This window comes from Canis aureus, chromosome 16 (genome assembly GCF_053574225.1).
Source record: "Canis aureus isolate CA01 chromosome 16, VMU_Caureus_v.1.0, whole genome shotgun sequence".
NCBI classification, from domain to species: Eukaryota; Metazoa; Chordata; class Mammalia; order Carnivora; family Canidae; genus Canis; species Canis aureus.
The window spans coordinates 49,245,942-49,260,540 of record NC_135626.1 but is presented as its reverse complement, the minus strand read 5'-3'; the positions used below and the strand labels follow the sequence as shown (position 1 = coordinate 49,260,540).

The window sequence follows — 14,599 nt, the reverse complement described above, 5'->3', positions numbered from 1 at the left end:
AATTCTCCCATGTCTCTGAAGAAAATAATGATTACTGGAGGCTTTCTTAGAATTCTTACATTCATGATTTGTTTTTCCTTTATGATTTCTCCTGCACAATAAGATTAGTGCTCCTTCTGAAGGCTTTTCCACATAGACTACATTCAGAGAGTTTATCTCATTAAGATTCCCTTCTATTTGCATCTCATTTATGCAGTGTAGTGAAAAGCTGAAAGCTTTCCTTCTGATGTCTGCTATCACTGCTTTTCTTCAACTGTGTCTGTGGATTCTAGTCAGTGCAGTAAAGCCTCTGTATGGAGAGATGTTCTTTCTGTACTAAGATCAGAACAGTAAGAAGAAGAAATTGACAAGAAACCTTAGGGCAGAGTACCCCAGGCAGATGGAAGGGCCAGACTGGGACCCACCGAAAACTGGGAGCCTGAGTCAGGTATGCCACCCAAGGGTGATCCTAGTACACAGGTCTCAACCAGGCCAAAGGGCAGGAACAATAAATAAGGCAAAGAACATTTCTACTGTTATGATGCTTTCATTCTAGAGGAGTGAGACAAATAGCCAGATAATTTCAGGTCATGCTAAGTGCTATCAAGAAAATAAAATAGGATTGTGTGATATAGAATGAGAAGTGGGAGAAAAAGTGAATGGTAACTTTAGGGTTAGTCCTGATAGACCTCTCTGAGGAGGGAATATTTAAGCTAGGATCTTTCAGACAAAGGAAAGCCAGCTTTGCAGAAGTACTGGGACTCAGCAATTTGGGCAAAAGAAACAGGCAGAGGCCTGAAGTTGAGAATAAATTTGGCCAGAGCAAGGAATTGGAAGGCCAGTTGACTGAAGCATTGTCAACTGGGGGGAGGAGTGGAAAATGATGGCATCAGAAAATTAAGTAGGTGGGGCCAGATTTGGGGGTGGGGCTTATAACTCTGGTCAGGATTTTGAGTTCTAATTGTTTGCTAATTGACTACATGATTCTGTATTAGTTATTAAATTTCCTGTATCTCCTTTCTGATTAATACACGAACATGTGAAAATATTGAGACTCACAGTGATATAAATCTTGCCTTGAAAGGTCCTTAGGAGTAGTTTAGGCCAAATCCCTTTGTTGTAGAAAGTATATGAAAGCCCTTTGACAAATTATGCATTGTTATTATGTATATAATCTTTTATATGTCTATAAGTGTTGTAGGGGCTAGTTTATCACCTATGTTATTTTTTCTGTATACTTTTGAAAAATAGTCTTTAGTGAAATAAAGCATGCAATCAGAAAAGTTTATAACTTATAACTATATACAGTCAGTATATTATCACAAAGTACTATAGGGTTTTTTTAAGTCAGCTTATTGAAGTTTAATTTATATGTAATAAAATTTGCCCCTCTTAAATTTACAATACCATGAATTTTTGCAAACATATGGTCATGTAACTATCACTAAAATCAAATATAGCTCATTTCCACCATCATGTAAAAGTTCTATCATACCCTTTTGTAGCCAATCCCTTTCCTCTACCCCAATCCCTGTCAGCTATTGATCTGCTTCCTGTTACTGTAGAATTTTCAAAATATTCTATAAATGAAACCATACAGTGTGTATCCTTTTGACTCCTGACTTCTTATATTTTAATGCTTTGGATTTTTTTAAATTTATTTTTTATTGGTGTTCAATTTACCAACATACAGAATAACCCCCAGTGCCCGTCACCCATTCACTCCCACCTCCGCCCTCCTCCCCTTCCACCACCCCTAGTTCGTTTCCCAGAGTTAGCAGTCTTTACGTTCTGTCTCCCTTTCTGATATTTCCCACACATTTCTTCTCCCTTCCCTTATATTCCCTTTCACTATTATTTATATTCCCCAAATGAATGAGAACATATAATGTTTGTCCTTCTCCGACTGACTTCACTCAGCATAATACTCTCCAGTTCCATCCACGTTGAAGCAAATAGTGGGTATTTGTCATTTCTAATAGCTGAGTAATATTCCATTGTATACATAAACCACATCTTCTTTATCCATTCATCTTTCGATTCATCTATTTTTTGGGTTTCTTTTTTCATTTTACATATGTATTTTATTGCTGAATAATGTTCATTTGTAGAATATCCTATAATTTGTTTATCCATTCACTAGTTGATGGACATATGGGTAGTTTCCAGTTTTTGGAGATTATGAATAAGTCTGCTATTTGTGTGCTTGTGTGGTGATGGTGTGTGGGTAGGGTCAATGTGTCTTCTTTTCTTTTGGGTAGATTTCTAGGTATTGGATTCCTGGGTTGTATGGTAAGTTTATATTTAAGCTACCAGAATGTTTCCCAGCATTATATACCATTTTATCTTTTCACCACCAGTATATAAGTGTTATAGTTCATTCTTCCCAGCACTTGATTTGTCAGCATTTTGTTTTTAATTTTAGCCATTCCGCTAGGTGACATCTCTAATTTGCATTTCCCTAATGATTAGTGATGTTGAGTATCTTCTCATGTGTTTATTAGATATCCATATCTCTTACTTGATGAAATGTCTGTTCAAATCTTTTCCAACTTTTTAAATTGGAGTAGTTTCTGGTTGTGAGTTAAAAGAGTTCTACTTAGGGATGCCTGGGTGGCTCAGCAGTTGAGCGTCTGATTTTGGCTCAGGCTGTGATCCTGGAGTGCAGGATCAAGTCCTACATCAGGCTCCCTGCAAGGAGCCTGCTTCCTCCTCTGCCTATGTCTCTGCCTCTCTCTGTGTATTTCTCATGAATAAATAAAATCTTAAAAAAAAAAGTTTTACGTACATTCTAAATACCAGTCCTTTATCATATATGTGTTTTGCAAATGTATTCTCTCAGTTGGTACTATTTTTATTCATTTTGTAACAGTGTCTTTTTGAAGAGTAGAAATTTTAAATATGTATAAATTCCAATTTACCAGTTCTTTTTATATAAATCTTTCCTTGACACAAGTTCACCCAGATTTTCTCTTATCATTTCTTCTAGAAGTTTTATAGTTTTCGGTTTTACAATAAGGTCTATGATCCATTTCAACCTGATTTTTGTACATAGTAAAGGTTTAGGTCTAAGTTTGTTTTTTGCATATGGATAGCCAGTTGTTCCAAAGCTTTCTGTTGAAAGGAGTATCCTTTAAACATTGGATTGCCCATACACTTTTGTCAAAATTTAGTTGACTGGGGTGCCTGGGTGGCTCAGTCAGTTAATTGTCTGACTCTTGATTTTAGCTCAGGTCGTGATCTCAGGATATTAGATTGAGCTCTGTTTTGGGCTCTACACTGGGCATAGAGAGCCTGCTTGGGACTCTGTCTTTACCTCTCCCTCTCTTAAAAAAAAAAAAATGTTGACTATATTTGCATGAGTCTTTTTCTGGACTTTGTAGTCTGTTCCATTGATTTTGTGTCCATTCTTTTGTCAGTACTACATCCTCTGGATTACTATAGTTTTACAGTTAATCTTGAAATTAGGTACTATGAGACTTCAAAGTTTGCTTTTCCTTGTTCAAAATTGTTTTGTCTTAGTTTTTAAAAAATTTTACACACAAAGTTTAAAATCAAGTGCATAGCTGGCTCAGTTGGTAGAGCATGTGACTCTTAATCTTGGGGTTGTGAGTTCAAGCCCCATGTTGGGTGTAGAGATTACTTAAAATCTTTAAAATAAATAAATAAATAATTTAAAAAAGTAAAATCGGCTTGTTGATTTTCACCAAAATACTGCCTGCTGGATTTTCATTGGAGTTGCTTCAAACCTATAGATCACTTTGAGGAGAATTGCCATCATAATGATAGGAATCTTGAGATCCATGAACACATTATATCTCTCCATTTTAGTCTTTGATTTTTCATCAGTGTTTTACAGCTTTTATCATATAAATACTGTCTGTGTATTTATTTTGTCAGATTCATTCCTGATTAATTTCATTGTTTCTAATGATGCTATTTTGATGCTATGGTTTTTAAATTTTTTATTTTCCAAGTGCTTACTGCTAGAATGTACAAATACACTTGCTTTTTTGTACTTTGACTCTTTAGCCTTTGAATTTGCCTAACCCACTTATTTTATTCTAGCAGGTTTGTGTGTGTGTGTGTGTGTGTTTGTAGATTCTTTAGAATTCTCTAGAGGCAATCATGGTGTCTGACTACATGATCCTGTTCTAGTTATTGTATTTCTTTATGCTGGTTTTCTGCCTAATGTATGGATCTGTTGTGAGAATATTGCCAAGTTGCAGAGTGATTATAAGCTTTGAGTTAAAAGAAGGATGTTTGAAGTAACTTAGGCAAACACCCTTTGTTTCTAAAACATGTAAATAGGGGCTATTTTTTCACTGTGCTTTTTAAAGATAAACATTTATAAAAGTATAATATGTAAACTGAAAAATTCACAAATCATATGTATAGTTCAATGAAATATCATGCTAGAGGTTTTGATTTGTAAGTTTTATTTGTGGTTATTCATGTAACTTGAAAAATTAAAAGGCTGTTCTGTAGTATAAATACTGCATTTGGCTAAAGAATTTATTATTAACTTGAACTTTAATATCTATTAATCATCCATATTAAATATAAGACTTAATAGCGACTGAAATTTTTATTGAATTATAATTACTCCTCACACTTCTTTAGTGTCCACCTACTTGATATCCTTGTGCTTTCTTAGTTCAGCTTTTGAACATTTAATCACCAGGTATCCAACATAACTGAATTTTTTTAGCAGTTTATTTTATTCTGCCGTATTTTCATCACATTATTTCAGTAACTTTTATTTGGTTGAATGAAGCAGGAAAAGTGGTAGGAAAAAAAAAAGTAGAGGATGAAGGTGAATAATTTGGAATACCAGTAAATATCCTACATGCTTGGTAAATTGGACTCCCAATTCCACTTTATTCCTGTTACAAAATTAGATATCCATTCCTTTTGCTGTGCACTTTTCAGTAGTTCCCACTGAAGTGGGCCAATTAGAATATCAGTGAACAGAGGTCTTAAATCTGTTCCTCTGGTTTGACTTGGCCACTTACACTCTTGTGATCTACCATAAGAGCAGCCCCACATACTCACTGCCTTTTTAGTGACTAGGCCCAATATTGAAGACTCATCAGAGTAGTTCTGAACCTTATAGCCCAGCTTAGATCAGCTGACCTATGGTGAATCTGCAGACTCATGAGAAAAGTAAATGTAAACTGCTGAGAGTTTTGGGGTTGCTAGTTACTCAAGAAAAACTGGCTCATATAGCCAAATTCTGTAAATGCTTACCAATACTTTTCTTTACTTGAAATATATATTTTTAGTTTTTTTCTCTATAGCTACAATGAGTTCAAACACAATTTATAGGACAGAGAAGATGGAAGAAAATATTTTTAAGCAGAAAAGTAAACTAGGACATCCAGACTGGGCTAATTGCAGTATTATTCCTTAAGGAGTATTATTAGATTCTAAAATTATCAGCCAAGTTTTAATATTGGAACAAGTGAAGAAGGAAGCTTCACTAAATCAAATGCATTCTTCTAGATATATTGCTTTTAAAAAATCTAATGCTGATTTTTCTCAACAAAAGGATTCCTCAGGTAGGAAATTATATTAATGGCTCTTTGTTTGTAAACCTATAAAATACCGTAGTTCCATATAAATCAGTTTTGAGTCTATTCAAGAATGACCAAAGATTAGAAATTATGAAAGAGACTTGAAAAATATGTCTAAGAGATGCAATATCCATCTGATCATAGTTCCAGAGAAAGAAAAAAAGGACAGTTGACAGAGAAGAATTAGTCAACATAGTAAACGAAAGGACCCAGAGACTAATGAGAAGAAGAAAGGAAAATCTTGGTAAAATTTCTAAGCTCCAAGGATAAGGAATAAATTCTGTATTTCTACCAAGAGAAGTTTAGGGGAAAATAATAGTGATTTAGACTCTGGTAATGGTAGGAGAAATGGAAAAAGCATAGCTGATTTGAAATCTATTTATATTGATAATCTGCAGAACTTCTAATGCATCTGTTGGGAAAGGGATGTGTCAGGAAGAAATTAACAATGATTTACTAGGCTTCCGGTTTTTTGTTTTTTTTTTTTTTTTTGGCTTCTGGTTTTAATAAATATGTGAGTAGATGGTAAATATCTGCATAAATTTTATTGAGTAAGATTCATCATTAAAAAATGTATAATTCAGTGGCTTTTAATACATTTATAATGTTGTACAACCATTACTGCATTCATCACACCAAAAGTAAATCCTGTAACTTGTAAGCAGTCACTTTTCGTTCCTTCTTCTTGTAGTCCCTGGCAATTGTTAGTCTACCTTTTCTCTATATTTGCCTGTTCTGAACATTTCATATAAATGGAATCTTACATGTGACCTTTCGTGGCTATTTTTTTTTTCTTTTCACTTAAACGTAGTGTTTTCAAGGTTTATCAATATGGTAGCATGAATCAGGCCTTGCTTTTTATTGCTAAACAATATTCGATCATATAAATATGCTACATTTTGTTTATCCATTCACCTGTTCATGACATTTTAGATATTGTGAATAATGCTGCTATGAGTATTCATGTTCAGGTTTTTGCTTGAAAACTTGTTTTCATTTCTCTGGGTACACACAATAGTGGGATGGCTGGTTATTCTGTGTTTAACTTTTTGAGGAACAGCACACTGTTTTACACAGCAATTGTACCATTTTATATTCCCACCAGCAATGTATTAGGATTCTAACTTCTTTACATCCTCACAAACACTTTTTTGTTGTCTGTTTTCTTTTTTAAAACAACTAACCTACTGGGTGTAAAGTGATAGCTCATAGTGACTTTGATTTACATTTCCATAATGATTAATGGTGCTGAATACCTTTTCATGTGCTTGTTGTTCATTTTTATATCTTTGGAGAAATGTCTATTCATATCTTTTGCCTATTTTTAAATTGCATTGTCATTTTGTTCTTGAGTTGTAGGAGTTCTTTATATAGTCTGGATTCTAGACTCTTTTCAGATATGTGATTTGCACATATTTTCTGCCATTCTAGGCATTGTCTTTTCACACTTTTTTTTTTTTTTTTTTTGAGAGAGAGAGAGCAAGAGAGCAAGAGCACGTGTGCATGCATGCATACACAAGCTGGGGGAAGGGGCAGAGGGAGAAGCAGACTCCCCTGCTGAGCAGGGGGAGCCTGTTGGTGTGGGGCTTGATTTCAGAACCCTGAGATCATGACCTGAGCTAAAGGCAGACCCTTAACTGAATGAGCCACCCAGGCCCCCATTCACACTCTTGATACAATGTCTTTTGATGCACAAACTTTACCTTCCAGTTTACTAATTATCTCTTCATATCTGTCTAATCTGTTTTTCTTTTTCTTTTTTTTTAAAGATTTTATTTATTTATGAGAGACACACAGAGAAAGGCAGAGACATAGGCAGAGAGAGAAGCAGGCTTCCCTCAAGGAACCTGATGTGGGCGTCAATCTCAGGACCCCGGGAAAACACACTGAGCCAAAGGCAGACACTCAATCACTGAGTCACACAGGTGCCCCAATTTCTGTCTAATCTGCTTTTCAATTAATCTGTTGAGTTTTTATTTCCATAGTTTTAATTCTTTGCTAGAATTCTAAACTTTTATTTTCTCCAAGTACTAAGCATACTATTCCCCTGCTTTTTTTAATATGCAACATGAACAGACTTTTTTTTTTTTAAGATTTATTTATTTATTTGAAAGGGAGAGTGAGAGAGATCAAATGAGTGGTGGGAGGGCAGAGTCTTCATGTAGACTGCCCATTGAGCACGGAGTCCCGCATTGGGCTCTATCTCATGAGCCGTGAGATCATGAAATGAGCTGAAACTAAGAGTTGGCCACTCAACCAACAGAGCCACCCAGGTGCCTCTACACAGACTTAATACAGCATTTAGTCAGTATTTCTCAGTAGAAACTCTCAGCACTTTGGCCCAATAATTCTATATGTATCATCTATAGAAATACTATAGAAAGAGCTGCATAAGTTGCCATTAATCAGATACTAGTTATGTTATAATGAATGATATACCACAGTAGTTTTTAAAATGAGCTGAAATTGCATATGATGAAATTACAACTGTAACACAATTGGGAACCTGAAGTGAGACACTGCTTTAATTTTACTTCTCAGTGTAGACCACATTATCATCATTTCAGGGAAGACCATATGCTTGCTTTTTAAAATTTTCTGCTCTTTTCCCCCAGGTTTATTGAAGTATGATTAACAAATACGAATTGTATGTATTTAAGGTATATAACATGTCATTTTGATAAATGTATATATTGTGAACTGATTACCACCATCACACTAATTATCCATCACTTCACACAATTACCCATTTTGTACGTGTGTGAGAGAACACTTGAGATCTACTCACTTAGGAAATTTCAAGTATATAGTGTATTATTATTGTTAGCTGTAGTCATCATGCTGTACATTAGATCTCCAGAACTTATTTATCTAATTACTGAAGAGCATCTCTTTTTTTCCCTCTCCCCCTAGCCCAGGTAACCATCACTCACCTCTCTTTACAATGAATTTGACTTTGTTTTTTAGATTCTACATATAACTGAGATTATACAGTATTTGTTTTTCTGTGTCTGACTTAGTTGACTTAGCATAATGTTTTCCAAATTCATCCATGTTGTTATAAGTAGCAGGATTTCCTTCTCTTTTATGGCCAAATAACATTTATTTGTGTGTATGTGTGTTTGTGTGTAAAATCACATATTCTTTTCTACCTGTTGACAGACACTGAGGTTGTTTCCAAATCATGGCTACTGTGAATAATGCATCAGTGAGCATGGGAGTGCAAATATCTTTTTGGGATGATAGTTTTATTTCCTTTTGATATGTACTCTGAAGTAGGATTGCTTATCATATAGTAGTTCTGTTTTTAATTTTTTGAGGATCCTCCATGCTCTTTCACATAATGGCGTGTACAGTTTACGTTGTTACTAACAGTGTACAAGGGATCCCTTTTCTCCACATCATTGCCCACACTTGTTATCTTTTGATTTTTGATAATAGCTGTCCTCTCAAAGGTGTGAGGTGATATTTCATAGTGGTTTTGATTTGCAGTTCCCTGATGGTTAGTGATGTTGAACACCTTTTTATGTACCTGTTGGCTATTTATATCTCTTCCTTAGAAAATACTCATTCAGGGTTTTTGCCTTTTTTATAATTAGATTATTATTGGGGGGGGGGGTTCTACTGAGGATGAGTTCCTTATGTATTTTTGGATATTAATCCCTAAGGATGTATGGTTTGCAAATATTTTCTCCAATTCCATAGGTTGCTTTTTCATTTTGCTGGTAGTTTACTTTGCTGTACAGAACCTTTTGGTTTGATGTAGTCTCACCTGCTTATTTTTTTTTAAGATTTTATTTATTTATTCATGAGAGACACACACAGAGAGAGAAAGAGAGAGAGAGAGAGAGAGAGAGAGAGAGGCAGAGACACAGGCAGAGGGAGAAGCAGGCTCCATGCAGGGAGCCCGACATGGGACTCAATCCCTGGTCTCCAGGATCACACCCTGGGCTGAAGGTGGCGCTAAACCGCTGAGCCACCCAGGCTGCCCCTCACCTGCTTATTTTTGCTTTTGTTATCTCTGCTTTTGGTATCAAATTCAAAAAAATCATTGCCAAGTCTGGTTTCAGGGAGTTTTTCTCCTATGTTTTCATCTAGGAGTTTTATGGTAACAGGTCTTATGTTTTAAGTGTTTAACCCATTTTTCAGTTGATTTTTGTGGATAGTGTAAGGTAGAGATCCAATTTCATTCTTTTGCATGTGACTATTCAGTTTTCCTGGCACTATTTATTGAAGAGACTATCATTTCCCTATTATGTATCCTTGGTGCCCTTGTCAAAGACTAGTTGACTATATATATGTGGGTTTATTTCTAAGCTTTCTATTCTGTTCTCTTGTTCTGTGTGTCTGTTTTTATGCTACCATCAAACTCTTTTGATTACTATAGCTTTGTAATATACTTTGAAATTAGGAAGTTTGATGCCTTCTTTTTTTTTTCTCAGAATTGCTATGGTGTTTTAGGGTCTTTCGTGATTTCATATACATTTTAGAATTGCTTTTTTCTACTTTTATAAAAAATGCCCTTGGAATCTTGATGGGGTTCCATTGAACGTATAGATGACTTTGGGTTGTATGGACATTTTAACAATATTAATTCTTCTAGTCCATGAACTTGGGATATCTTTCCACTTATTCTTCAGTTTCTTTTTCTTAGTTTTCAGTCTTACAGTTTTCACTGTGCCGATCTTTCACCTGCTTGGTTAAATTTATTTCAAATTATTTTAATCTTTCTGATGTTAAGTATACTATTCTAAATTCTATGCCATGAGGCATAGATTGCTCTGTAATCTCTATTCCTTGTGAGACTATTTCTTTTAAGTGGTCTTTCTGGTTTACTTTATTCATATCATTTTACCTCTTTGTTTTTGTTAATTAAGGGCTAGATATTGTGTATGAAAAATTGTGAAAGTAATTTGAGACTATGATATTGTGTCCCTCTAAGAAGATTTGTGTTAGTTTTTGGCAGGCATTAGCAATCCAGGATTGCCTTAATTTAATTTTGTGGTAGACATTTGGAACTGAGCTTTATTCCTGTAAAAGACCAGACTAGCTTTGGTTCATACTCCTAGAGTGTAGCCCTTTGGGCTTCTAAACAAAAGTGTTGGAGTTTTACCAGCTTCCCTTCTGCATCTTGTTTATTTCTACATTTCATTATTTATCCTTTCAGTTCTTTAAAACTGTCAATACCTTCTTAGCCTCTCATGCCACTAAGTAAAAAGTAACCCCAAATGCCAGGCTTCAGCCTTTTCTTTTAACTATTTTTTTTAATTCTTTTTTTTTAAAGTATTTTTTTAAGTTTTTGTTTGTTTGTTTTTTATGATAGTCACAGAGAGAGAGAGAGAGAGAGAGAGAGGCAGAGACACAGGCAGAGGGAGAAGCAGGCTCCATGCACCGGGAGCCCGACGTGGGATTCGATCCCTAGTCTCCAGGATCGTGCCCTGGGCCAAAGGCAGGCGCTAAACCGCTGCGTCACCCAGGGATCCCTAATTCTTTTTTTTTTTAAGATTTTATTTATTTATTCATGAGAGACAGAGACAGAGAGAGAGAGAGAGAGAGAGGCAGAGACACAGGCAGAGGGAGAAGCGGGCTCTTTGCAGGGAGCCCAACATGGGACTCGATCCTGGGTCTCCAGGATCACGTTCTGGGCTGCAGACGGCGCCAAACCGCTGAGCCACCCAGGCTGCCCTTTTTTAACTTTATAATCCTTCATCATGCTATTAACTTTTTAGTGCCTTCAGAAAGATTTTAAAACATATATGTTGTTCTAGTTTTTCTTAGGGAAAAGTTGGTTTGAAGTGTGTAACCTGCCATTATTGGAAGTAGAAGTCAGCAGTGTATAAGTAGAAATGAACAGCATATAACTTAATTTTTTTAAGGTCTTAAAGCAGATTTAAAAATCACCATATAATAATGTCAGTGTTACCTACTTGTATTTTCACATACTTTCTTGAGAAGGGGTAAGAAATAGAGTTACATTGATCCTACTAGCAATTGCACATATTGGATTATCAAGCAAGTGAATATCTTCTTTCATGTTTCTTATCAAGGAAAAAACTGAAAACCAGTGCTCTAATTGTAACACTTACTGCATTGTACCATAATTTTTTAAAAAATATTTTATTTATTTATTTGACAGAGCCCAGGCGCACACGTGCACATGAGCGGGGAGGAGGGGTAGAGGGAGAAGCAGGCTCCCTGCTGAGTAGGGTACCTGATGATGTGGGGCTCTATCCCAGGACCCCTGATAACATGAGTCGAGCTGAGGACAGACACTTAACTGAGTGAGCTACCCAGGCACCCCCATAATTTTTTCTTTATTGGACTGTCGTTCATGAGGCAGTCGGCCCCTGACCAGGAAGAACCTTTTTTTACCCAGATTTAATTTCCTAGTGCTAAACCTGGTGTTGAGTGTCCAATAAGTACAGAAATGAATGTAGGTGTTGAAAAATACCTTATTTGACTTTTTACAGTGAAATTTAACATGGATATATGCTGTTCTGAACCATGTTAAAAGGTAAATTTTAACAGAGTAGGAAGAATCTTTTCTGACCAGCTCTTTTGTTCTGTCCCTTTCTATTTTAACAGGTGGCATCTCCACAGAAAGCGACTGTGCTTTTGAGCCAGACTACGCCGTTCCACCACTTCCCGTGAGTGAAGGTATGCAGCACATTCGGATTATGGAGGGCATGTCTCGCTCTCTTCCATCCTCCCCCTTACTCACACATCAGTCTATCAGTGTTCGGCTCCAACCTGTGAAGAAGTTAACTGGTAAGGACTTTACCTAAATTTAGTATGTTTAACAGGAAACCTAACATGCCACTTTAGGTCATATCAGATATGTTTATATGCATCTTTAGGTTTTTCTGCTTTGGCCTTCCTAGTGTCACAGACTCTTGGAAAGTGGAACTCCTACTGATTTTAATTCAGGGAATTAAAATAGTACTCCGTTTGACAGATTGATGTATTTATTTCCTAAGTGATCCATCTGTTGTGGACATATTTTTCTAGGCTTTCAGGAAACTTCTAGTTTTGCCAGAATACACTGTTGTTCTGATTTCATTTATCAGCTTGTTCATGTCAGATTAACAGATGAAGATATTGTAATTTTAAGAGAATAAGAGCTTCAGAGTTCATCAGTCATGTATTCTCTTTTTAATCCTAATCTATTTCATATCTATTTCTAAAAGTTGATTTAGATACTTTCCTCTCCCATTGTACATTCCTCCAACTTCTTAGGATACCTAATATAATTCATAAGTTGTGGATTGCATTGACTTTAGTATGATCTCATGATATATGTTACCCATTCAGATCAAGTGATTAGGTGTGAAACTGTGTCTTAATTATTAAATGAACTTTTGTCCTTTAAAGCTTTTTCAGAGAAGAAATTTTAATGTGTTGAATGATACTTACATGTGAAAATATATAAGCCTGGGTCGCTTTCTTAAGTTTCTTTTAACATTACCAGTATATATCTGGTGTCATTAAGTTGACTGAATATTGGTGGATTATGAGTGATTAGAGGTGAGAAACTAAGTCATTCTCAAAGGATACATTAACTGTTTCCTATATGTCTAGCACTGAGCTGAACAGGGGGGAGGATTGATTATTATATGACAATTCAAAAGAAAACAGGAGAGAAGGGAAAATGGAATTTTTAGACTTTTGTATCAATTTTGAATGAAAATTTTACAATGTTCATAATTCTCATGAAAATAATAGTATTTCTTTATTCTTTAGTTTTACAAGACATAAGTCATTCCTCTTATATTTATTGTTTTTAGGCTTCTTCAAATAATGAGTCAAAGTCTATTTTGATTCTTGGGTCATTTGATAAAAATCAGTAAAATAGCCTAGTAACATTTTACTGAAATATTTATTCCCTCTGATATCTAAAAATAGGATAAATTTTATGTGGTTGGACTTTAATAAAATTTCTTTGCATAGAAATGTCTCCCTTTTACAGCTTAAGATATTATTGATTAGTGAAAATACAAATAACCAAATATGAGATGGCTATCAAGTGATGTGTTTCATTTAGCACACTTCGGAAGAGGTAGGAAGAAAAGTTCAATTTCCTTGCAGAAATAAACTGGATCACCGAAGTTTTGAAGATAACACTTTTTTTTTTATCCCATTGGCCTATCCCAGTTTAAGCTTCAACTTAAAAAGGGAACTTTATTAAAAGATAAGTACATTTAATAACAAAGTCAAGTACATGCCTGATATCACAGAGGTGAGACAGAGAAGTGGTAATAAGAGGCATACTTGGTTAATTACATGTGTGAACTATTCAGTTTTAATTTTTTAATATTTGAAGTATTTGCATGCTGTCAAATAGTTTTGTCAAAGGCCTAAGAATTTGAAGATTGAGGATACACTGTAAAATTTCTGAATGAGAGAAATCTGTCTCCTGAAAAAGGATGCCATGAACATTTTCCTGTGGACATTTTTCTGCCGAGTGAAGCAGATGATAGGAATTTTTTGGTTTAACCTAGAATGAAATTACTTTGAAATTTAAATTTAAAACCTTACTTAGTAGATTTATGAGTTATCTTTCCATTTTCAATTATATTTTGTTATGAACTAAAAAGAAAGTTGAATAGAGAAAGATTTGCTGACCATAAGTAAATGTCCTCCAGAGAATGTTTTTTTAGCAAAATGCATTAATTTAATCCAGCCATTAGGACTGCACTTACTGATTTACCCATTTCCATGCATTTAAACTTCCAATTACCTTATATTCCTTGTATTCATATTACCAACCAAACTGAGTAAATAGGGCCAGATTAGTCATCTTATTCTATTTTCTTTCTGGCTTTCTAACATTTATACCCTGTCTTTTCTATAGTCAAAGTAGTTTACTTATTATTTTTCTGTGCTTTTCACTTAATTGTTCAGCAGATAATTTGTTTAGGACCTGTAATATGCCAAACACTGCTCTAGACATACTTAACAGGGTGTTGAAAATTTTAGATAGTGACAAGTAATATGAGGGTAATAAAATAGTAAATGGGAAGGAGAGAGAGTGGAGTGGAGGTAGG

The 14,599-nt window shown here is 35.1% G+C and overlaps 1 protein-coding gene across 10 annotated transcripts in view; it reads left to right on the top strand.

The window, feature by feature from the left end:
- TANC2 (tetratricopeptide repeat, ankyrin repeat and coiled-coil containing 2) overlaps nt 1–14,599 on the top strand; it is a 369,082-nt gene that overhangs the window by 127,114 nt on the left and 227,369 nt on the right. For 6 of the 10 annotated variants that reach the window (XM_077853860.1, XM_077853862.1, XM_077853865.1 and 3 more), the window contains one exon: nt 12,141–12,323. In XM_077853860.1, the coding sequence (XP_077709986.1) occupies nt 12,141–12,323 (183 nt within the window). The remainder of the gene's footprint in view (nt 1–12,140; nt 12,324–14,599) is intronic. The other 4 variants (XM_077853866.1, XM_077853869.1, XM_077853868.1 and 1 more) reach the window with 1 other exon arrangement.